The 25,872-nt window shown below is 32.7% G+C and overlaps 1 protein-coding gene across 1 annotated transcript; it reads left to right on the top strand.

The window, feature by feature from the left end:
- Positions 1–8,797: 8,797 nt before the first annotated feature.
- Positions 8,798–24,163, top strand: LOC105772714 (DNA-directed RNA polymerase V subunit 1). The gene is made up of 19 exons (XM_012594129.2): positions 8,798–9,170; positions 9,487–9,528; positions 11,026–11,134; positions 11,544–11,670; positions 11,765–11,877; positions 12,795–12,848; positions 13,317–13,478; positions 14,074–14,232; positions 14,329–16,215; positions 16,321–16,496; positions 16,647–16,713; positions 16,828–16,952; positions 17,953–18,110; positions 18,611–18,885; positions 19,128–19,301; positions 19,405–19,542; positions 20,208–21,985; positions 22,455–22,569; positions 23,624–24,163. The coding sequence occupies exons 3-19, from the start codon at positions 11,054–11,056 to the stop codon at positions 23,933–23,935; spliced, it is 5,901 nt and encodes a 1,966-aa protein (XP_012449583.1). The 5' UTR covers positions 8,798–9,170; positions 9,487–9,528; positions 11,026–11,053; the 3' UTR covers positions 23,936–24,163.
- The last annotated feature ends 1,709 nt before the right edge of the window (positions 24,164–25,872 follow it).

Genomic DNA, 25,872 nt, shown 5'->3' with positions numbered 1-25,872 from the left:
TTCAAGAAATAGTAGCTGGAGGAGAGAGAAAATCAAGTTAAAGATTAAAATCAATAGCACAAGGTAAGAACATCAAGATTTTTATATACTTTTGAGTTTGATATTATTGAAAAAGTAGGAAATTAATGTTAAGGTAGAGTTTCATTATATAAGGTTCTATATTCTTGTTATGTTAGTAAAGGGAAATAAGAGAAGGTGATGGAAAATATTGAAGAGAAAGGAAAGGAAGGTGTTGTAAATTTAGTTATCAACATTTTACACTAAAACAGTTTTGAGACAGCAGCAGTAGTCTGACTTTGAAAATTTACCAAAAATCGTAGAAATTTAATTAGAGAATGAAAAAAATATAGAATTAAATCTTATTGAGTCTAGTTTCTCATAGAAGAAACGGTGTAAGCAATGGAATTATAAATCATGAGTTATAGTAAATTTTGTGAGATAAGGTCAGAATGATTTCGGGTTCCCCTGTTCTGATTTTGGAAAATCATAAAAAAATTGGAGAAAAATGATTAGGGCCTTAAGTTTATATGTATAAAATCTTGAATGAGTCTATTTTCAATAGAAATAAATGGGAACATCATCCGAATCCTGTACAAGGAGATAATTAATTTTTAGTGAAGAAGGGTCGAAACTGTCAGACAGCAGAATAGGAATGACTTTAAAGAATAAACTGTACTTATTGGCTAAACCATAAATTTTGAAAATTTTATGGCAAGAAGATATGTGATTCTAGTTTCATTTGAATTTAGCGGATCTTAATTCGGAGTTCCATAGCTCAAGATATAAACAATTTAGTGACTATGAGTCGAGTGGACAGCTTTGAATGAATATATAAATAAATGGTGGAATTATAGATAATGTTACATATAACCATATTATACATTAAGGATGTGGAATGGAGAGGAGGTGGAGGAAAATAGATGATTATTCAACTAGCATGAGTATTCATTAAAAATGGCCAATTTGCAAGTTTTAGGTTCAGAGACTAAATTGAATAAAAGTAATATTTTAAGGAAAAATTGGTAAAATGTCAAAAGTGACAAAATTGCATGAAATGAATTGTTTTATTATTTAAATTAATAAATTGAATGAAATATTAATTTAGATCAAGATTGGGTGGAAATTTGAGGAAAATAGAAAATTACCAAAATGTCCCTAAATTTTGGTGTTTCGCAATTTAGTCTGTAAGTTCGTGTAACTTGAATTATATTCTTACATGCTTGAAATGTATGTTATTGATGTGAATATTATTTGAATGTTCATTGTATGAAAATTGATGAAACATTGATATATTTGATAAAAAGTGAATAATGCATTGAATGAATGTATGAATGTTTATCACACTATCCGTTAATTCTATCGGTAATTTTGGATGTTTTGATTCTGGTTATAATGGCATGTATAAATTAATTTGGTCAATGTTAGCTCATTAATGTTTTGATTTTGACTGGTTATAAATATGAATGCTTGATGAAATGAAATGTCTGTAAATTAATTTGTAAACTCTGGTAATACTTTATAACCCTATTCTGGAGATGGATACGGGTTAGGGGTGTTACAATTGGCATGCCAACTGTATCCTATTCTTTACTATGTTCACACGGGCATTACTTTAAACATATATCAACATTTCTTTTCAATTCAATTCAATCTCACATTTTGTACCATTTTGTAAACCATTCAAAATATAATAAACATACATCCATTCACATTACAAGTATGTAACAATTAAAAATACACATGTATCATATTAACTTACTAGACAAAATCAGCAATTAACGAAACTTCAAGGATTAATCTGCTAAGTTGCCTTTTCCGTGATTATCAACAGTTTGGTCCAAATCCCGATTTATAATAATAATTCATTTGAATTATCAATTTCAAATACTTTATAATATTCTATTTTATGCATATGACAGTTCAGTTTCAAATTTCTAAATGATCCCTAGACTTTTGTATTTTATTAAATTTAGCCCTAAAATTAAAATTACTATAACTTTCAAATTGAGCTTCGATTTCAAAATCAATCCGAATTACATCCTTCTATATCCCTATATTAACAATAATTACATTAAATTCATGCTAATTTTAAAATATTCTCACTTTAGTCCCTATGCTCAAAACTAACAAATTTTACTTTACAAATTAGTCCTTTATCACATCTAAACTTACAAACTAATCATTTAACCAAAAAATTCAAGAAATCATCAATAGCAACTTTTAAAACTTTAACAGTTTTACAAATTAGTACTTGGGTAGCTAAATCAAGCTTCTAGAACTTCAAAAACATAAATTTTACAAGATATGAATCAAAATTGCTTACCAAATAAAGATTTAGAGCTTGGACGAAACTAATGGTTTTCTCCTCTCCTTCAATCGGTTTTAGATTGAAAAAAGATGAAGATGATCCTTATTTTTTATTACTTTTGGCTTATATACTTATGATAGGTTTAGTTAATTATTAATTATTCTAATTAAGCTTAATTAACTTATCCATAAGCCAAATTAACTTAAGTTAGTGGGTTCCATAATCCACCACCACCGAATATACATTTTCTATCGGCCCAATTGCACAATTGGTCCATTAATTACCCAAAACTTCGTAGCAATTAATTTTTACAACTTTTACAGTTTAATCCTTATACTTTAATTAACTATCAACACAATAAAATTACTAAACCAAAATTTAATATAATACTAAAATAGACTCTTGAAAATTAATAATAATATTTACGGACTCGCCTATAAAAAATAAAGTTCTGAAATCACTGTTTTTGACATTACTGGAAAATGGTTGCTACAATACAAAGTTGTAAAAGATAGCAACTTCAATGCAAATATGACAACCAATTGAACCAAGGTACTTAAAAATGAATTGTGATGGTTTTAGGAATACGGAAAATTGGTTTGGGGTAATACCCATAATTTTTAAATGGGTATTTTAAATGCCCAGTACTTCATTAGCTTATTTTTTTTAAGCCCAATTTTATGTGCATTTTATAGTTTTTTATCATAAAATAATAGAGTGAAAAACAAGATAGAATCACTTCCGGTATTTTTATTAGATGGTGGTTTAGGCAATTTGGGAAAAGCTAACCCTAGGGAAGAAAAAGTGCAAATCTATCTCGAGTTTTAGCGATTAAGGGTGGGTTTGGATCGGCGATTGGGTGCGGTGTAGTGCGTTTAGCTTACTTTTTGTCTCACGCTACAATATCACTACAGTATCTAATCTCACCGCTAACGCTGTTTTTACACTAACAGCAGGTAAACGCACCGCCCATCCAAACTCACCCTAAGGTAAGATTTCTAGGAATCTTTGTGTTTTAAACTATCTTTCATAAAATCTATATATTTTATTTGGGTTGATTTCGATGAAATTGCTAGTGCCAAATCAAAGTTCACTTCAAGGTCTTTTAAATAGTATGTGTGGCATACATTTCGATTTAATAATTTAAGAGAATAATTTTTGAAGTTTTTGGTGTGTAAGTTCTTAACAGTCTCGAATAGTCAATTTTTACACACCGGAAATTCATCTTTAAATATTCATTTGTTTTAAAATGTAGATGTATTTTCATAGTATGAAGTTTGTGCTTTCATTTAGTATTGCTATATCGAACATATGAGTTTTGTGTTAAAAGATATGAGGCCTTAAAGTAGGTTAGTCGAAACTGTTAACCTGGAAAATCTGGGCAGATTATGATGATTTCTTATATTTTCATTTTCAAAACTTAAGTTTTTAATAATCAATTTTGATCTTTAAATTCATAATTTTACACTGTCTAAATGCTAAGTAAATTTTAAGTTGGAACAACTTTAAATAAGCCAAACGATCATAAAATTTAGTATTTCATAATTTTGAAATTTCAATTTCAATTAAATCAAACCACTTCAAATAAGCCTAAATACATAGTATGGACTTAATAACCTTTCAGTAAATTTTAATTAAATTTTGCGGGCAATTTACCAATAAAAGCCTTTTTTTTTCAAAAAATACCAAAATGGGCCCATTTTTTAATTATTTACCGAAATGGTCCTTTTTTCGGGAAATCGCGTCCACGTCAGCGCGATGTCAGGGTACGCGTCAGGAAATCGCGTCCACGTCAGCGCGAGATGCTGACGTGGACGTGATTTTGGCCCGCGCGTGAACAGTACCCAACGGTCAAAAAAATAAAATACCGGGCCCATTTCGATAAATTTTAAAAATATAGGGCTTTTTTGGTATTTTGAAAAAATAAATTTTGAATCTTTTGTACTTGTATTTATTTTTTAATCAATTAACTCTTCAATATTACATCAATAGCAACAAGTACCAAAAGATTCAAAATTATTACTAACAAGATTTGAACCAAGGTACTAAGGGAAAAGAGCAAGCATCTTAACCAACTAAGCTAAACTAATTAATTGACATATTATAGAAATCTGTTATTATCTTAATTATATTACTTACGTTCTAACGATTTATCGGACCTATTCCATACACGTGTCAAATCAAAAAATAATACAACAATTCAGAAAAAAATCGGTGTTTACTTCAAATAAATAAGGAAAATAATGATTTGAATGTTTCAAAATTCAATTTTAAACCGAAAAGATCGAAATTTAGGGGCAAAAAAGGATCTTTTTCGATGAAAATCTGCAAGAAACCGCCTTCACTGTTTGTCGTACAGTAGATCTCAAAATTTATTCAAATAAAAAATCGCCTCAATCGGACAATCGAGCGAAAAGTTATGGCCTTTCAAAGTTTTTCAAGCTAAAAACATAAATCGTTCATCCATAAAAAAGAAATCGCCTCGTGAGGCGCGATTTGTGTCAACGTAAGCAAAGCGCTACCGACGTGACGCGATGTTCGACATCGCCCCCGACATCGCTACCGACGTGGACGCGATTTCGGGGAAAATGGCCCATTCCGGTAAATAATAAAATACCAGGCCCATTTCGGTAAATTTTAAAAAAAATAGAGCTTTTTTTGGTAATTTACCCACATTTTGCTATGTAAATATTGAGCAATAATATTTTTTTCACAATTTTAATTCCAAACTTTAATTATGAATAAAATAGTTTTTTTTTGCTAAAAGGAATTTTTATTTATAAAAATCCATTTTTGAAAAATTTAGGATGCTAAAAGTTTGACTACATTTATTTATTAATTGAATTAAAAATATATTTAAACTTTATTAATTACTGATTATTCTATTTTTCATTTTGTGTTCAACAAATTTTAATTAAAATAATAAAAATATAATTAATTATATATTATATTTTTCAATTAATATATTTAAATTTATATTTAGAAAACCATCACGAGTAGTACTGACTGCTTCAGGCACTAGTGAAGAATAAAGTAGAAAGTGCAAAAAAATAAAGAACACCGAAAATGTTTACGCAGTTTGATTATCACTCTCCTCTAAGGACATCAACTAAGAGACTCACTTAATTACTTCCAAAATGCATTCTGAAAAGCAAGTTCTAAATAATAAAATAAGTGTTAAAATTCTCCATACTACTTTACCTACACAAGCCTTTCAATATACAAGAGTTTGATGCTTGATAAGATAAAGATCAATTACAATTAAAGTTTTCATCAAAATAGTAAGATAATCATCAAGGAAAATATCTTCAATATGATCGGGATAAGTCTTCAAATCTTTGAAATATCTTACCAAGTTACTCGATCCAATCTCCTAAAAATAGAAAGTCAATTTACTTAATTCAATCCAAACTAAATTTTAAGATATATTTTACACTTGTCCACATAATCACCAAAGATCACAACCCAAAGATTTGTTGAAAAAACATGCCAACTCCATGTAAGACAAATTATGACATTGAGCAATAACATGGTGAGCACTAGCCGTGACACTACACTAGGCACACTTCTCACAACTGCCTCAACAATAAAACCTCTATCAAGGTTGATCCAATTCACTAAGCTAACTTCAATGTACTATGATTCGCCCAAATCTCATCAAAACAATTACTTTTTATATAGGGATACAAATATCATAAAATTTAGCACATATATTATATATAATATAAGTACATCACATAAGAATTCTTAAAAAAACTACCTTATTTAATTAAATATATTTTCTAAAAATAAACCAAAAATTGTTTACACAAAATCCTTAAAAAATATATAAGAGAATACGCAAGATTAAACTTGTTCATGGGTCGGGCCATTCGGCTCAAAGGTCTGCCTGAAAAGTGGGAGGGTTTGGGTAAAAATATAGGCCTGAAAAATGAGCTTAGGCAAAAAAAAAAAAGGGCTGGGCCTTGGGTAAAGTTTTTTTTGCCTGAGCCCGGCCAGACCCGAATATGCAAAAAAATATGCTACTTTTTTATTGTTTTCTTTCTATTTTTTACTATTTTCTTGCTATTTCTTTTTTTTTTTCACAAATTTGCTACCATTTCACTATTATCTTGCTACTATTTTGTTGTTATTGTTTAAATATTGTATAACTCTTGTTTTATTGTTAATTTTGTTACTATTTTAGAGGCATTTGTTTGTTAAGTTGCACCTATCTTAGTGTTATTTAAGTATACATATTTTTTAAAATTTATTTTTAATTTGTTGGGAAACATTTATTTTAATGTTTCCCGTATTTTTGATGTACTATATTTTTAAAAAAAATTATATATAAAAAAATTAATATGGGTGGGCTGAACTCAAGTTTTAATATTTTTATCTTGGTCAATTTTGGGCAAAATTTTAAACTCATTTTTCGAGTCCAAGCCCGGATCTAACAAATGAGCCTAAAATTTTGGTTGGATCCGACCCATGAACCCTTCTACTCAATATATTCTGGTTAAATATGCCATTAAGTAAGGAAGTTCTAAGGTTGGGCAGTCATCATGATCACGACACTTCTCATAAATTCCCTCAACACTTTTTTTAATGATATTTATTTAAATACATATTAAAAGTTTTAAACTTAAAATTTAATTCAATTTTATATATTAATATTATAATGAATTTATTTTTATTTCCTGAGTTATTTTAATTAATTAATCTTTTCATTAAAACATTTTATGTAATGGTAATTAATTTCGAATAAAAATAATTTAATACATTTATTTTAAATTTAATATATAATTGAATTAAATATAAATTTAAAATACTTACTTTTACTTGAAGTGAAATATAATTTAATAATAATTTAGTTTTGTAGTATTTTTTTGTTCATGCAATCTTGGTGATCGATTCGCTTAATTTTTAGACTTATTTTTAGTTTTTATATTAATTTTTGGTTTTAAATTTTAGATTTATTTTCACAAAATGAACTTTGCTTTAAGTTTTTAATATCATTTAAAAAAATTCAAACTAATAATTTTTCAAAATTTTTAAATTATTTCACTATTTTAAATATGAAATATTTATTTTTACATAATGAAGATTAAAATTAATTATATTTTAAATTAATTTTACAAAATCTTTGCTTCATAAATCATTCAAACACCTTCGATTTTTTTGAGAAGAGCAGTAGCCATTACTCCAATCAAAGTGTTGCCAAATTTATAAAATTTTAATATAGGTTTAAAATAATTATTTTTCATTATTATTATTTAATTAAAATTGAACATCCTCATTTTACTCTTTAATTTGAAAGCCAATAGAGCAAGACAAGCAAGGTCTGACTGTCATTTCCTTCAAACCTTACTGTAGGTACATAGTAGATCCTATAATTTGTTTCTCTCTTTCATAGCATACAAATTATGACTTACACTTCAAATATCTTGTATTTAATTTTATTTAAAATTTCATATTTATGTGAATTTTTATAAATTAATAATAACTCCATAACTAAAAATAAAATAAAATCATGATTGATGATATTATACCAGTAAATGCATAATTTTATAATAACTATTTTTATAATTACAATTAAAATTAACTATAATCATTAAATTAAATTATTAGATTTAATTAAGGATTTTAAAATACTTAAAATAAAAATTTTAATATATACTTAAAATGTATTTATAATACATATTTATTAAAAATACAAATTTAATTACAAATATTAAAAATATTTAAAACATATTCATAAACTCAAATAAAATAATATACCCAATCTCAAGGGTGAGATTTGTTTGATTCGAATTGTTCATTATAATTCGGTCCAATTCTTAATTTTTCACGTTAATATTTACTTTTTGAATTTATTTTAACAAAATAAATTTTATTTTATAGTTTTAAATATTATTTAGCAAAATCTTAAAGATATTTTTAAATAAATAAAATAATCTTTATATAATATTTTAAATAAAATATATTTTATATAATTTTTTAAAATATTTTCTATTTTAAATAGAAAATATTTATTTTACATCATAAAAATTAATTATAAATAAATAAAAATAAAAACAATATTTTATAAACCAATCAAATACTTCAATTTTAAGACTAGTTTAGAAATGCTTCTAATGAGTATTTTTTTGAAGAAAAAATACTTTTTGAGATAAAAATATTATTAAATAAAACACTTTTAAGAAATTTTTTAATACTTTTTATTTCAAAAATATTTATTAGAAATACTGTTAAACTAATGGTGAGTTTGGATAGACGGTGCGTTTATCTACGGTTAGTGTAAAAATAGCAGTGGCGGTGATATTAGATACTGTAACGATACTATGTATGAAATAAAAAGAAAGCTAAACGCACCGCACCCAACCTCCCATCTAAACCTAACCTAAATCTTAATCAAGCTATTAATATCTAGATTTTTCTTACTCAACCCTACCAACCAACCCAAACAATAAAGTAAAAATCATGTATACACCAACATGCTCAAAATTTCCCTCACAAAAAGAACACCAGTTTCTATAAGTCCCTTTCTCTTTCTCTCTCACTCTCACTCTCACTCATTTGACTGTCCAAATCTTCTGTTATTTCACTTCTCCTCCTCTCTTTCCTTCAGTCAGGGAGAGGAAGAGAGAAAAATTGTACAAAATCATGGAAGAGAAATTTCTAGTTTTATTTGAAAAAAAAAACATTTTTTTGGGCTACATTTTCTCTTCCCTCCCCACTAATTTTATTTTTTTGGTTTGATCAGTCATTTCTGGCTCTTACATCGAGAACCCATTTGGTTTCCTTCTTTTTAAATTTTTTTAGGGTTTTAGTGTTTCAAAATTTTAGTCAGAAAATTCAGAAGAAACCAAAGATATTTCAGGTAATTTATTTTTTAAGTCTTATGGGCCTAAATTTATGATTTTTCCTTCTTTAACGTTTGGGTACTTAGAAACTGAAGCAAAGGCGAAGAAAATGGAGAAAAAGATGACAAACTTTTTTTTTGGGTATTCTTTTCCCTAAGTAAACACAATTTTTGAGTTAGAGTTTTTTTTTGGTTTTTTGGTTTGTTACTGGAAATGTTAGACGGTGTTTCTTTTCTTCATTTTATCAGGAACCAAAAAAAGTTTTAATTTTTAGGCTTTTTTTTTTTAACTCTTTGCCTAAAACCCATTTCTTGGGTTTCGTTGTTTTTTCAGGGTTATTTCATTTAGGTAGACTAAAAAGAAGAAATTTTCGAGGTAATATGCTTTTTACCCTTTTACTTCTACTTCTTGTTTTAACCCCTTTCTTGCATGTGATCTTTGTTGAGACAGTTGATTTAAAAAAAAAAAAAGAAGAGTGCAAGGAATTTGGCCATTTGTGTTTTGTTAGTCAACTTCAGTTTGGTTTTCAATTTTGGTTTTAAGTTATGCATGTCTATGGTCTTGCATTTTCTTTGTCCATCGTGCCGAAGTAGAGAGTTCCTTGTGTAGTTGACCTTTCTCAAGGTGAGTCTTTTCATATTCCAGATATAAGAGGAAAAAAATCACCCTTAATCTCTTTGCTGTTTACCCGGCATGATGACTTTGTGAAGTTAGGTGGCTAAAATTTCTTGTTTTTGGCTGTTGATTCTCATCATTATGGTTCAGGCTACTAGTTCATTAACAGAAAAAGCATAATATATATTTTTAACATAAATGTAGCTACTATCTTATGATCGTCCATGCCTATGTTACTTGGACTTAAGTGTGAGTGTTTGTATGCGTCCAACACGGATGGGTATGTTCATTTTTTTTTTCTTTTTAAAAGTTTGGGGGGGGTTTCATATATCAACAGACTCTTGTCTGTAAATGAGTTATACATAGGTGTTGGAGAGGGATATTTTAAGAAAAATGAAGAGAGGGAATAATGCAGGTCTATGCTTCATGGGTTTGAAATGGTTAGTTTTTGAGTCCCCTTCAAATTAGGATAGTCTATATTACTAAATGAATTGTGGTTTTATTGATTTTGTTAGTTGGTGAATGGAAATGACAAAACATCTTTCTTATAAATTAATGTGTAGTTACTGTATTACTTGCTTTTTTTTTTTTGTGGAATTAAGCTTAATTGACTGAACTTGCTATTTTGAACAACCACTTCCTTTCGTGATATGTACTGTGTGCTGGAATTTTCTTACGCCTTCTTCTTCTCTTGTAGACTTCTCTGTCCTTCGTGTAATTAAATGTTATTCATGGAGAACTTGCAACTTGTTTTTAGCACATTAGCTCTGCTCTGATTTGTTCAGTTGCTATAGTAGTTTGGGAGTGATTATGCTCAGGCTATGTTGCTTTGGCTTTTAATTTTCCTTGAAGTACCATGTATGAAACATATTAAGACATGGATATGGAGGTATGACCCTCTAAAGAGTTGAGCATATACATCTCAAACACATACGAATTTCCTACATGCATCCCTAGTCTGACTAACATAGGTATTAGGTTATAGCTATTCAACCTTAAACTAAGGTGGATTTGTAAAACAATTCATTTTGTCCTTATCAGTAGTATCTAGGATGACCATATGATACTGGATGGGTTTTGGTGTCCAACTTATTTGAAGAGCGTTCAAATGTAGTTATAGGGAGAAAGTTGCCACTGGTTTTAAACTTTTAATATCATTAGCGATAGCTTTTCCTTTTTCCCCTGCATCTTGTGGTCTTTTTTTGTTGTAATATTATTCCCCTTATCATTTTACTTATTGGATGTTTATTTGCACAGTTTTGTCTTATAGTTTAAAGCGAGAAACATGGAGGAAAATTCTTCGTCAGTTATTTTAGATGGTGAGATAGTTGGTATAAAGTTCTGCCTGGCAACCCCTAAAGAAATTGTGAGTTGAAATCTGTCTTTCTCATTTATTTGCACATTAGTTTGTTTCTCTATAGCAATAATCTTCCCCCCTTGGTCTTTTGTCATTTGGATGACTGCAAAATGATTTTTGGATGTTCCGCTTATTTTAATGCTGTCTTCACCTCCTATTCGATTCCTGCAAAGGAGTTATCTGTGGTATCTATATTTGCTTCTTGGAACTAGTTTTAGCATCTACAACTGGGAAGTCGAATCATTTAACAACAATGTTTTCTGTGAACACTAATTTTGATTGATTAGGGTTTATCATTGAGAATTACTTACCCTCAAATTAATAGTGTTGATGATGGACTAAATTCTCTTATTTTTTATGCAATAGTTCATTCTTTGATGCTAATTGACTTTGTTCATCTTCCAAAATTTATTCACAGCTTACAGCATCAGTCAGTGGCTTTCCTATTAACCATGTTAGTCAACTCTCGAATTCCTACCTTGGTTTGCCCCTTGAATTTGGTAAATGTAGCGCATGTGGTACATCAGAACCTGGACAATGTGAAGGTGCTTACTTCTATTCTTGCCAATGGATAAAAGTTGAAAGCTAGAAAAACAAAGAGAAAAATGCCAAACTTCTCATTTTTGTTGCTGCTTTCAGGTCATTTTGGATATATTGAATTACCAATACCAATATACCATCCTAGCCATATCAGTGAATTAAAGCGACTGTTGAGTTTGCTTTGCTTGAAGTGCCTAAAATTGAAGAACAAGGTATGTTAACTATTGCATTATCTATTATAAATGATCTTGTTTTGAAGTCACTTGTACAGAAAGCGGCTCTGATCTCTTTGGCTCTTTTTCATTAGTTAAAGAAGATCAATGAAAGGTCTTGTCAAAGGATGCTTAGCTTTTTAGGTTGAAATGTATATCTGTCTTCCATGCTTCATTAGGGACAGAATAAATCTTGGGATACTGAGGTATAAACCTTGCAGGATATTACCTCTTATATCTAAAAATGTTTAGCAAATTATAAGCCTGGAAGCTCATCAAAAAGAGATATCACCATAAATAATGGTTTGACTCATAAGAATATCATAAATATTGTTACCTTTTTGACTGCAGGAAAAAGTTTAAAGTCTTAAATATAACTATTCCTCTCTTCAAAGTAAAATAAAGTAATCCGACGAATGGCTCACTTGTTGAGAGCTAAAACAGGATTAAAATCTTGCCAGTGGTTAAAGTGATGAAAGGTTTCTATTTCCTCACTGCTCCTAGATAGATTTACCAACCCTTATTTCTTTCCATTTCAAGTTACTTTTCTTCCTCCATTTTACCAAATTTCTCTGTCTAGAACTAAGATCAGCAATTAACTTATTGTACTTTGTTTAGCTTATATCATCCTTTATTTGCACAAATCTTGAGTTGGCATTTAAATGCATAAACAATGTATTTGTAAGAAAATGTTTAATCATGTGAAAGTTTCTAGAAATGCCTTGATTTTTCCTCTGGAGAATTTGAAATTCAGCGCTCAATGCCCTGCAGTTTTAAATGATAATATCCCTTAATTTTTATGTAACATCATTTGTGAAAGGTTGGATTCTTAATTCTTTACTTCTCACTAAATAGCATGCTGCTAAATCTGTTGATGTATTTACATGCTTGGTAGTTATTAGTGTTTCACATTACAGTTTCAGATGAAAAGTGGCAGTGTCGCTGAAAGATTGCTATCGTCCTGTTGTGAGGTGAGTTTGATGTGCCTAACATTTTTTGCTTGTTTGATTTGCAGTACGAGTGTTTACTAATTGCAGTTTATCATTTCTGATGATGTTTACTATTTTGCATGTGATTGCCCACACAAACAGTTTTCTGTCCCCAATTGAACTGTATGGTCATGATGGAGGGGATGGGGTTGTTTTCAGAGCCTACTCCTTCGGATGAAGGAGAGGCAAAATAGTGGGAATATGATGATCGATTTTAATTTAAGGGCAACTTTTTGAGATATTTACATGGACTAACAATTGATATCGTGTAAATTGTGCATGATGGGGTTTCTAGTATAATACCTCATTCTTCATCCTGGGTTAAATGAGAATTATTTCTTGAAATTAGTTGAAATTGGACTTATTTGTATATGTATTTGTTCTCTTTAATTTTTTTTGGAGGTGTGTTATTCTTTGTTTTCTTACCCTTTTCTCTCTTGATTTTCATAGAATACTCCACAAGTTTCAATCAAAGAGGTTAAAACAACAGATGGTGCTTGTTATTTGGAGTTGAAGCAGCCATCTAGACAATCAAAAACTAACTGGAATTTTTTAGAGAGATATGGTTTTCGCTATGGCGACCATCATACTCGAACTCTTCTGCCTTGTGAGGTTGGTCTTCAACTTCTCTCTTCTTTTGGTGTTTGACCTTGGCTTTCATATGTTCATGTTTGTTGAGATTTGATGCTGAGTCATTGTGTGCTATTCTCTTTTTCCCAATTTTTTCATGATTTGATGTTTTATTTTGAGCTTTACATTTCTAGCTTATTATTTTATTTTTATTATGCTGTGACACAGTACATGATTACGCACCTAGACATGTATTTACTTGTATTAGTATCATAAAGTTCAGTATAGTAGTAGTCTTTTAAAGCAGTCAGTAGTGCGTTTGAGTTTGGCTGATTTTTTGTTCATATTTCTTGGTTTCAAGCATCATCTTGTTATTTTTAAAGTTATTAATTAGTCTCTGAAATAATACCAAATGCGTCAGTTTTAAAAAAAATTTAGTTCCTGATACAAGCTGATGTGAGAGTTGATTTGTTGGATGAGTCTAAATTTTACCAAATCTAGAACAATTATCTTCAGGAAAGCATTAGGTTTCCTGAACTGTTATTTGGTCTTGATACGAATATCTGTTTGATATTGTGTCTTTGATGAAATAACAACGGTTCAGGGTTAATTTTTATTTATTTGAAAACGCTAACAGGTGGTGGAAATACTGAAGAGAATTCCTTCACAGACAAGACGGAAACTTTCTGGGAAAGGGTTCTTCCCACAAGAGGGATATATTTTGCAGTATTTGCCTGTTCCCCCAAATTGTTTATCTGTTCCGGACGTTTCGGACGGCGTTAGCGTCATGTCCTCGGTAAGTGTATTATGAACAAATTAGGTTGCTTATCTTGGTTTTCATGTTGGATCATATTAGTGTTATCTCTTTCGTGGTTGACCTTTTTTTTGTCAGGATCTTTCTACATCAATGCTGAGAAAGGTTCTGAAGCAAGTTGAAATTATCAAAAGTTCAAGGTCTGGTACCCCAAATTTTGAATCGCATGAAGTAGAAGCTAACGATTTGCAATCAGCAGTTGAGCAATATCTTCAAGTTAGGGGTACTGTTAAAGCATCCCGCAGCATAGATGCACGATACGGGGTTAACAAAGATGCTAGTGATTCGTCAACGAAAGCATGGCTAGAGAAAATGAGAACACTGTTTATTAGAAAGGGTTCAGGGTTTTCTTCACGCAGTGTGATTACTGGTGATCCATACAAAAAGGTGAATGAGATTGGCATTCCATCTGAAATTGCTCAGAGAATTACTTTCGAGGAGAGGGTTAACATGCACAACATGAGATATTTGCAAAATCTGGTGGATAACAAGTTGTGTTTGACCTACAGAGATGGTGGTTCTACATATTCATTGAGGGAGGGGTCAAAGGGGCATACATTTTTGAGACCTGGTCAGGTGGTACATCGGCGAATTATGGATGGAGATATTGTTTTCATAAATAGGCCACCGACTACACATAAGCATTCATTGCAGGCACTTTCTGTATATGTACATGATGATCATACAGTGAAGATAAATCCCCTAATTTGTGGGCCATTAAGTGCTGATTTTGATGGAGATTGTATTCACTTGTTCTATCCGCAGTCTTTATCAGCAAAAGCAGAGGTTTATGAGCTTTTTTCAGTGGAGAAGCAGTTGCTTAGCTCCCATAGTGGCAACCTAAATTTGCAGTTGGCCACTGATTCATTGTTGTCACTCAGAGTTATGCTTAAGACATTTTTGTTTAAAAAGGCAGATGCTCAACAATTGTCTATGTTTCTCTCTTCAGCTTTGCCAGAACCTGCTTTTTTAAAGTGTAATCATGTTGCTCCATGTTGGACAGCCTTCCAAATTCTGCAGACCGCTTTTCCTGCATGCCTAGATTGCTCCAGTGATAGATACTTAATTGGAAAAAGTGATATATTGAAAGTTGATTTCAATAAGGACCTTATGCAGTCTGTCATCAATGAAGTTGTGGCATCTATTTTCTATGAGAAGGGTCCAAAAGAGGTTCTTAACTTCTTTGATTCTTTACAACCTTTATTGATGGAGAATATCTTTGCAGAGGGCTTCACTGTTTGTCTAGAAGATTTTTCTGTCTCTAGGGAAGTTATAGAAAATATTCAGAAGGATATTCAGGTTATTTCTCCCTTGCTTTATCAGTTAAGGTCAACTTATAATGAATTAGTTGAGTTGCAAATGGAGAATCACATTCGAGTAGCCAAAGAGCCAATAGCTGATTTCATACTAAAAACATCCTCTTTGGGTAATTTAATTGACTCTAGGAGTGATTCTGCTGTCAATAAGGTTGTTCAGCAGATTGGATTCTTGGGAATGCAACTTTCTGATAAAGGAAAATTCTACTCGAAGACTTTGGTTGAAGATGTGGCTCACCAATTTCAAAGCATATATCCTTCAGATGCAATCGATTATCCTTCTGCTGAGTTTGGACTGATTAAAAGTTGCTTTTTCCGTGGGCTTGATCCGTATGAGGGCATTGTTCATTCAATATCTACAAGAGAAGTAATGGTTCGCTCCACTAGAGGATTGTCTGAACCTGGGACCTTGTTTAAGAATTTGATGGCCATCCTTCGTGATGTTGTTATTTGTTATGATGGCACAGTTAGAAATGTCAGTAGCAATTCAATAATACAATTTCAATATGGGCTAAGTGCTAGAACTAGACCTCAATTCCCCGCTGGTGAACCTGTGGGTGTCTTAGCTGCTACTGCAATGTCAAATCCGGCATATAAAGCAGTGCTTGATTCATCTCCTAGTAGCAATTCTTCTTGGGAACTGATGAAGGTAATCCACTATGGATTGTGTAGAATGAAATGATTAGGTAGTAATGCTGAAGCATGTCTGTTTTGTATATCACTTACCATTACTTTGTGATTTTCTTATTTTCAGGAAATATTGCTTTGCAAAGTAAGTTTCAAAAATGACCCAATTGACCGCCGTGTAATTCTGTATTTGAAAGATTGTGATTGTGGGAGAAAGTATTGCCAAGAAAATGCAGCATATCTTGTTAAGAATCATTTGAGAAGAGTCAAACTCAAAGATATTGCAGTAGATTTCATCATTGAGTATGTTCAATCTCATAATCACTCTGCTTTCTGGGGTTCCATTCCCCCCCCCATATTTTGTTTGTTGAAAAGGGGATATGTATATGATTACTGATGAGCTTGAGTAATAATGCAGTAGTATAAGGCCTAACTGTAGCGCATTGCTTACAGATACCAGCAGCAGCAAATTGTATCAGAAATAGAGGCAGGCCTTGTTGGGCATATCCTTCTCAATAAGGTTACTGTACTTAGCCTAACATTATTGTTTCTTTTGGGATATATTTAAGACTTTAAATTGCATCCATGTTGCTTCTTTTAATATATCTCATTTTAGAGGTGGTGAAAAACACAGGATCTATTGAAGGAGTTGAGTGTTAGTGTGCAAGAGATTCATATGAAGTGCCAAGAAACTATTAACTCCTTTCGTAAGAAGAAAAAAACTGCTGAAACTTTTAAGAGGACAGATTTGTTTGTCAGGTTAGTTTTCTTCAATGGAATTTGTTATGGCGGACTAAATGTGTTTTCTTTATTCTACTGTCTGTTAATAGTTACTGCCAGAAGTTTGCTAAAATTTATTGTAGTTCCACTGATTTGAAAAACAAATATATATTGGTGCGACTCTTAGCATTATGTTCTTTAGCTGATGTCTAGGCAGTATATAACTTATCAGTAATAACATTGGTATGTGAAATAGATACCAAATTCTTCTGCTTTACTGTACGCATTTCAAAATATGACTAAGTGCCAACTATCAACAATCCAAATTCTTCTGATTACTTATCTCATGCCAAAATCGGACTAAGCACCAACTATTGGCAATCAGCTATTAGTTAAAGTGTTCTTACAAAATATTCCAATTTTACCACTTGTGCTTTTTCTCTGTGTTCTGGGCTCCTAAAATTGCTTATGCTTTTAATTACGGGTTAATTTAAAAACCTCTTAAAAATTGGGCCTTAGCTCAATCAGTAATGGTGGGTGTGAGACATGGATAGAAGTCCTAGGTTTGAGCTGTAGTGCTCTTCCTTTTAACAAAAACATAAAAAGAAGCCTCATACTTCATCTTTCAGCTGGCCAATCTAGAAGTAGTAGAGTTTGATATTCTCCCTTTATTGACCAACTGTGCTAGAACCCTAACAGTGTGTGATCTGTTTCTGTTATAACATTTATCTGGTTGCAATGGGACAAAGTACTGGTAAAACTCTTGCATGATAAGAATCACTGCTGATGTTGACCTTTTCTCTGGAAGGAACCTGATAGGTCACTAGGCTGCCACCAAAAAAGAACTTGGGAGGCTGTTTGACGTTCGGTTTAGCTTGCATTGTCTGCTTTTATCTATTTCATTTTATCTGATTTCTACTTATTGTGACTTTCTCTTTGGTTGCATGTCTTATCATTGAGAATCTCTATTATTTCTTGATCCACTGCACTGTTCTGTCGCTATGTACATAAATTTTCCTCTCTTTGAACTTTTTGGCAGTGAAAGTTGTTCCATCCAGCAATCCTGTGTGGACAAATGGCTTGACATGCCATGCTTGATGTTCTTTTTTCGAAATACAAATGATGATAATCTAGATAGTGCTATACAAATCCTGGCTGACATCATCTACCCTGTTCTTCTACAAACAGTGATCAAGGGTATTGCCCTATACTTTGTGATTTTTGGTTTCTCTTTTGATGAAATGTTCAGCAATATGTACGAATCTTACATATTGCTCAACAGATAAGGGTGACAGTGTGATTAGCTTTCTTTTTAAAAATTTTTAATATGTAATTATTATGTTAACAAGTTAAGGTCGCCAAGCTGTAGATATAGTCTCTTCCAATCTCTGGTCATACTTTTTGAATATTTTAATTTCTTTGAGTTAAGCATATAGTAGCAGTGTATAAGGTCCAGAAAAGGCTAGGCAACAAAACTCATATAGATATCCACACAATTATTGTTAGTTGTATCATTAATTTTCAACTTTGTACAACTCTCAAGTTGTTTTCTTTTCCAAACCTTATGATACTTGGCCTTGAATACTTTCTCTGTCTCAATTATATTTAGCTTGTAATCTGAGAAACTGGTTATGATGGTTGCTTTCCGACAATGTTTGCATTTTGATATTTACTGTTTTGGTATCTTTAATGGACAGGTGACCCTCGTATCTGTTCAGCAAAAATTATCTGGGTTAACCCTGATGCAACAACTTGGATAAGAAATCCAAGTAAGACTCAGAAGGGTGAATTGGCTTTGGAAGTTGTTTTGGAGAAATCTGCTGTGAAGCAGAACGGTGATGCCTGGAGGACTGTCATCGATTGTTGTCTTCCAGTGCTAAATATAATTGACACCCATAGGTCTATACCTTATGCCATAAAGCAAGTTGAGCAACTGCTCGGAATTTCTTGTGCTTTTGAACAAGCAGTGCAGGTATATTTCAACCAGACATCAAGTGTAGAGTAGGGTTTGATGGTTGTTTAGACGTGCATACTTTTCATTTTTGGCTTGCATTTTTTGCACACGTGGCATCTACTATAACATAACTTACTTTTTCTTACTGTTAATGGATGAATATAGTAGCTCATATATACTTTTATCCTAACAAATAATCTTAAAGCTTCATTGTTTCATTCTCTGTCACTGAAAATGCTCACTTTTTGTGACATTTACAGCGTCTCTCCACTTCTGTGTCAATGGTGACAAGAGGTGTTCTAAAGGAACACCTCATGCTCTTAGCTAACAGCATGACATGTTGTGGAAATTTAATCGGCTTCAACTCTGGTGGTTATAAAACACTATCTCGCTCATTGAATATTCAAGTGCCATTTACCGAAGCAACACTGTTTGTAAGTATTTTGTTATTCTTTCTAAGTTGAGAAATTACAAGAAGTCCCTTCTTGGATAAACCATTGTTCCTTTGAATCAATTAGCTCTTTTATGGTTGCACAGACACCAAGAAAGTGTTTTGAAAGGGCTGCTGAGAAATGCTATGATGATTCCTTGTCGAGCATAGTTGCATCCTGTTCTTGGGGTAAACGTGTGGCTGTTGGAACAGGATCACGGTTTGACCTCCTGTGGAATCAGGAGGTATGTCATATTTGGAGTTACGCTTTTTAATGATATTCCTAACTCTTATCCTCGATTGTTGCTTGAACTTGGTATTTTTGGTGGAATTTGGTGTCAACACGACTTGTCACGAACATGGGTATGGGACCTGTGATGGTTTTAGCTGGAGATATCTGAATCCACCAAATTAGACCAAGTTGCTACCCTAACCAGAATTAGTTTCTTCAGTTCCATACCCTTTCAGGTTTTAATTGCTATAGATCTTCATGCCACACAATAAGCTGACAATTTAGACTCAGTTACAGTAACAAGATATGAAGCTTGATGATCTGATGTCATCTTTGTTTGCTTGGTTCCTCTCTCTTCCTCCATCTTGGGTTATTACTGCCAACGCCCTTGCCCTTTTCATCTGTCCCATTTAGGTTCATTTACTAAGATCTTAATATTTTTACTTGACCAAAAAAACGGGTCTTAATATTTTATTTTGGTTAAAGAATCCATAGAGCTTTTTCCTCATTTTGAACCCTCTATAACTGTATTGGCATGTGTTCTATTTCATGTAGTTGGCATGTCAGACAATGCATACCTGCAGTTGACACCTGCAATTGAGTTCGAGCAACAAACTTCTTATTGGCTTTCATTGATTTCTAGTGTAGCATTTTCTCATTATCTTTTTTCTTTCCCAGTCTGGATCTGATCAAATGAGTGGAATGGATGTCTACAACTTTCTGCACATGGTTAGTGGTGCTGGTGGAAGCAATTCTAATACTGCTTGCCTGGGAGAAGAAGTTGATGATTTAATGGATGAGTGGTGCTTGTCTCCAGACCATAGCACTGGTTTAGATAAGCCGGTGTTTGAGGACGCAGCTGAATTTGAGAATAATTTAGACGGTCAGTCAGCTAGTGCAAATTGGGAAAAAGATGTGTCTTTGGACAAGGTGTCAGATGTTGGTTGGGATGCATCTGGATGGAATAAAAATGCTGAGGATGTTGACAAATTTGCTGCAGCTGCGACCAGTTCGGAGAAGCAAAATGAGTGGTCTGGTTGGGGTGCGAGCAAATCTAACTCACAAGATGTTGGTTGGGATGCTTTGTCTGGATGGAATAAAAATGCAGAGGATGGTGACAAATTTGCAGCTGCTGCAACCAGTTCGAAGAAGCAAAATGAGTGTTCTGATTGGGGGGCGAGCAAATCTAAATCACAAGATGTTGTCTCTCCAAAAGTGGATGTTGGTTGGGATGCCTTGTCTGCATGGCATAAAAATGCAGAGGATGGTGACAATTTTGCAGCAGCTGCATCCAGTTCAAAGAAGCAAAGCGAGTGGTCTGATTGGGGGATGAGCAAATCTAAATCACAAGATGTCTCTCCAAAAACGGATGGAACTTGTATGAAAGAGCAAACTGAATTGTCTGGTTGGGAGATGAAAAAGTTTGATACACGAGATGTCCTTCCTGTGGAAGAGAGAGCCTCCAAGCCCAATGGTTGGGATTCTGGTGCTAGTTGGGGAATAATGAGCAAAGAATCTGAAGAACTTGATGCTAGTGCTGCAGCTCCATGGTCTGGTTGGGGGACAAAAGATTCCTCCCCTAAAAAATCTTTGGACAAAACTTCCAAATCTAGTAGCTGGGATACTGTTTCTTCTTGGGGAAGGAAGACTGCTGCAGTTCATGAATCTGGCTTCATTGGAAACGATAACCAGCCGGGCCAAGGGAGAATTGAAAATGAATGGGATAATAAAGCAAGTCAAGTAAAGCCGGTGCAGTCAGCATCTGGTTGGAATAACAAAGTGACAGAGGAAATGGTAGTTCAATCGACATCTAGTTGGGATGAAAAAGCTTCTTGGGAAAAGCCAGTTCAGTCAATGTCTGGTTGGGTTTCCTCATCTGCTGCAGGCTCAGATGAGTCACCTACAAAAGGCTGTAGTAAGAATAGTAATTGGGACCAACAAAAGGCACAGACAATGAATAATGCTTGGGACCAACAAAAGTCACCTGCAACAAATAGTTCTTGGGATCGGCAAAAATCATCTACGGCAAATAATTCTTGGGATCAACAAAAGCCACCAGCAAATAGTTCTTGGGACCAAGAAAAGTCACCTACAATTAATAATTCATGGGACCAGCAAAAGTCACCCGAATGTTCACAGGGTTGGGGCACCCTTAATGACTTAAACCAACCTGCAAGTTCTAGTGGCTGGGATATGCCACAGGGTGAGGATAACACTCAAAGTGAAAAACAGCATCAGTGGGGACAGAGTAAGGGCTCACGTCGTTGGGCTTCAGATGCTAATAAGAAGAGTCGTCCTTTGAAGCCAGCTCGAATGATGAATGATGATTCCAGTATGGCTGCAATGTACACTGTTACAAGACAAAGACTAGACATGTTTACTTCTGAGGAGAAAGATATTCTCTTGGATGTTGAGCCACTCATGCAGTCAATCAGAAAAATAATGCACCAGACTGGGTAAATTTTTAGACTTTTGCTCTTGAAATTTTATGACAATGTTTTTAGTTACATCAGAAAGTAGAAAGTAATTTCTTTATGTTGTTAATTGACATGGATCTGCATGAGTTAGGAAATTCTGGGAAATTAGATGCCCTTACATTTGATGATCTATTTGTATGGCATTATATGTTTTTAATCACCTTTCAAGTGGGAAACAATTTGGGTTTTGCATGAACAATCTTTGCTATCATAGTTCATGTCAAAATTTTCATGATTCTTTTAAGCATTAGGGTTCGCTCAAGTTTTATTAGATACATATGTAACAAAGCAGACACTTCCAAGGACCTAGCCTACATTTATTCTCGGAGTCTAATTATTGTACTGCTTAATCTTTTTTTCTACTTTTCCATTCCCCAACCCTGCAATCAATAGTTTCTGCTCATGTTTTCATCTTATGCGAGTTTTAATAGAAAATTCATATTTGAAGGTACAACGATGGGGATCCACTGTCTGCCGATGATCAGACGTTTGTACTTGATAATGTTTTAGCTCATCATCCAGACAAAGCTGTAAAAATGGGTGCTGGTATTGATTATGTCATGGTATGGCTTCTCTATCCAATTTTTTTCCCACTTTGCCTTTGTTTGAATGATGTTCCTATCATTTGTGATACATGGAAGAATTTTAGGCCATGGCTTGGCATCTGTGATTTGTGAGCTTTTAATAAGTGGACAAAGGCATCCATGTAAACACATTCTCTTAATGGTTGGAGTTCTCCATTAGTTACACGAGTCACTCACTATTCATCTCTCATATTGGCTCGTACTTTGCATGTGTTTACATGTTACTACCAAGTTCCAATTTCACCAATGATAAGATGTTTGCCTTGTTCTGAGGTGTCGGCTCTGACATTTCATCTCTTTGTAGTTTAAGTTCTTTGTTTAGTGATAGCATAAAATTCTCAGGCCTTTTAAAGTACTCTGGAAGTATTAGACGAAGGTGCCTTCAGCTTAGGGTGATGTTTTCTTGTTCTTTATTCACTTAAAGAACCAAATTCCCTTGATACAGCTTGTGTTGTTTTGGACTGTGCATTATGTCTGCATGTTAACTCTTACTGATATTCAGTACACTTCTGTGACATCTAGATCCTATGCTGTCTGGTCACGTAAATTCGTCCCATGCTTCCTGGCCCTTGCCTTAGATTGGTTTTGTTAAGCATTGAACCTAAAACCGATTGGTAATAGGTGGAGAGGCACAATTTGAATGTAAAAGCACAAGAAATCCGAGACTTAATAGATGTCAGAAAACACACTTAACATGCTTAAAATTTCTTGTATGTTAGATATTTTATAAGACTTGGGGAAAACATGATTGCATATAGTCATCAGCATAGGATGAAGTGATCTTTTTATTTTTTTGGTCAGTTTAACAGTTCCAATTTCAGTCTATATAAGACCGGTTCTGAATTTGATTTTGGAATGAGTTACCTATGATTTTGGAATGAGTTACCTATGAATGATGGTGTGCAATTTTATAGTGATATTAATATATTTTTGGGCACATAGTATTTATGGATTTTAATTATATATTCTTTCAGAGAAGAAAAGAAAGGATTAATCAATTATTTGTTGTGCATCACCATTTGATGCAAAACAGGTAAACAAGCACAGCCTTTTCCTGGATACCAGGTGCCTCTATGTTGTCACAACCGATGGTCATAAGCAAGATTTCTCTTATCTCAAGTGTCTGGAGAACATGATCAAGGGGAAATATCCTGATTTGGCTGAAGCTTTTGTTGCAAAATATTTCCGAAAATCTCGAGGGAACCGTGAGCGAGGTGTTGCTCCAGAGAATTCTCAAGGGAACCGCGACCAAAGTGTTACTCAAGATGATAACTCTCAAGGGAACCGTGACCGAAGTGACCGAAGTGTTGCTCAGGACGATAATGAGGGGGAGGTTAAGCAGTAGGCATCTGTCTCTCCAAGTGTTAATATCATTCAGAGAGGTCTAGTTAGGTATTTTGTTCATTCCTGATATGAATCTTTTGATATGTACATGTAAAGCAGATGTTAGTGTGTTTATCCCCCTCAAAAATTATACTTTCATAGATCCCAATATGAACTGCCCTCTTTTAGATGGCACACATTAGCAGTTACATGTATTCTGGTTAAAGTGGTTTTTACTTATGTTGCTTCATACTCTCTTCTTTTTTACCAAAGGAGGCAAATGCCTTAAAAACTAGTGAAATCAAATTACACAGTCCCGAGCATAGTTAAAATGGGGCCTAACAAACATATGCGGGCCTCATCTTAGTTGAGTTGAACCCATCCTTCATTTGGAGCCTGCCATTCAATTTGCTGCACTTACCTACCAGGGTTTTTTTTGGGTATAACTCACACCATAAGTGTAAGTCATTGCTATCACGTGTAAACACCAGAAGCAGACAATCCTTGCTGTTCAAAACCACGACGTGAGTTTTGTAGGATAAATATATCATTGGCAACATGTGTGCGCTAGCAATCTCTGCGATTTAAACTCCTGATGTGAGTTGTAGGGTGAGTATCAAGTAGGCAATCTCTGTGATTTAAACCCATTGTAGGGTGAACGCTTGTAAAATCAAAGTTCCTGTTCAAAAGACCAAATCCACCAGGTTTGCTCCTCTTAAAATATCTCGCAGCTCAGCAATGCAATGGTCACCATTATTGAAAATAACTCCATTCCTTTGTTTCCTGAGGTTCTAACAAATTATGCCAGAGATTTCTTTGCTGAATATTACCAATTTCACAGATATGGCCATTCACAATGTTATCAACTTCCTATTTAGAGCGGTCAAGAGCAAAGAAGTGATTAAATATAGTCGGATGGTTGGGGTTTCTTTTTGGATAAACTATACTCCTGTTGGTTCGATGACTTTCATAAATTTTCATTTTGGGTGTCGAAAATTAAAAAAAAATAAAAATAAATTGGACACTACTGTTAACAACAATTTTCATTTTAGTTACTTAACTTTAATAAGTTTTCATTTTAGTCACCTAACTTTAATAAGTTTTTATTTTGGTCGTACCTCGTTATTTTAATATTATTGTATACTCATTTTAATCACCAAACTTTAATAAGTTTTGATTTTGATCATTTGTTTCATTTTAAAAAAATTAATTATATTTTTAGAATTAATTAAATTTTTAGTAAAAGGAAAAACTTGAGGTTTTATAGGAATTAACTTAGATTTTTACAGGAAAAAAATCTTTTAATTTTCTTTATTTTCTCCTTTTCAGGAATAATTTTACTTTTTTTTCTAGTAAAAGGAAAAAGCATGAGATTTTATAGGAATTATAAAGAAAACCAATTTATCTTTGTAATTTCCTTTAATTTCTCTTTTTAAAGCTTATGTTTTTTATATAAAGAATTGAGTTACAAATGTGAGAACCTAATTTATTTTAGAGAAAATAAAATAAAATATAAAAAGATGAAATGAGTGATCGAAATAAAATTTATTGAAGTTGGGTGACTAAAATGAGTGTATAATAACATTAAATTAACAACGGGTGATCAAAATAAAACTTATTAAAGTTGGGTTAGTAAAATGAAAATGATTGTCAATGGTGGTGCCCAATTTATAAATTTTTATTTCAATTCACAAAATGAAACTTATAAAAGTTGGGTGATCAAATGTAATTTACCCTTTCTTTTCAGACTTAATAAGAACTAATAGTTAATATCATTAGTTAATTATGAAATTTCATCTGAACAATTTTAATGAAATTAAACATTAAAAAGTTCATTTATAATTTTTTCTCAAATACATGTACCATATTCAATCAAAAAAAAAATCCAAATACCATATTAGAAAAGTGTGTCACATTTGAATACTAAAAGACAGAGGACGGTGGTTGAGGTATATGCTC

The sequence above is a fragment of the Gossypium raimondii genome, chromosome 6 (genome assembly GCF_025698545.1).
Source record: "Gossypium raimondii isolate GPD5lz chromosome 6, ASM2569854v1, whole genome shotgun sequence".
Classification (NCBI taxonomy): domain Eukaryota; kingdom Viridiplantae; phylum Streptophyta; class Magnoliopsida; order Malvales; family Malvaceae; genus Gossypium; species Gossypium raimondii.
The sequence above is the reverse complement of the archived record's forward strand: the minus strand, read 5'-3'. Positions and strand labels throughout refer to the sequence as shown.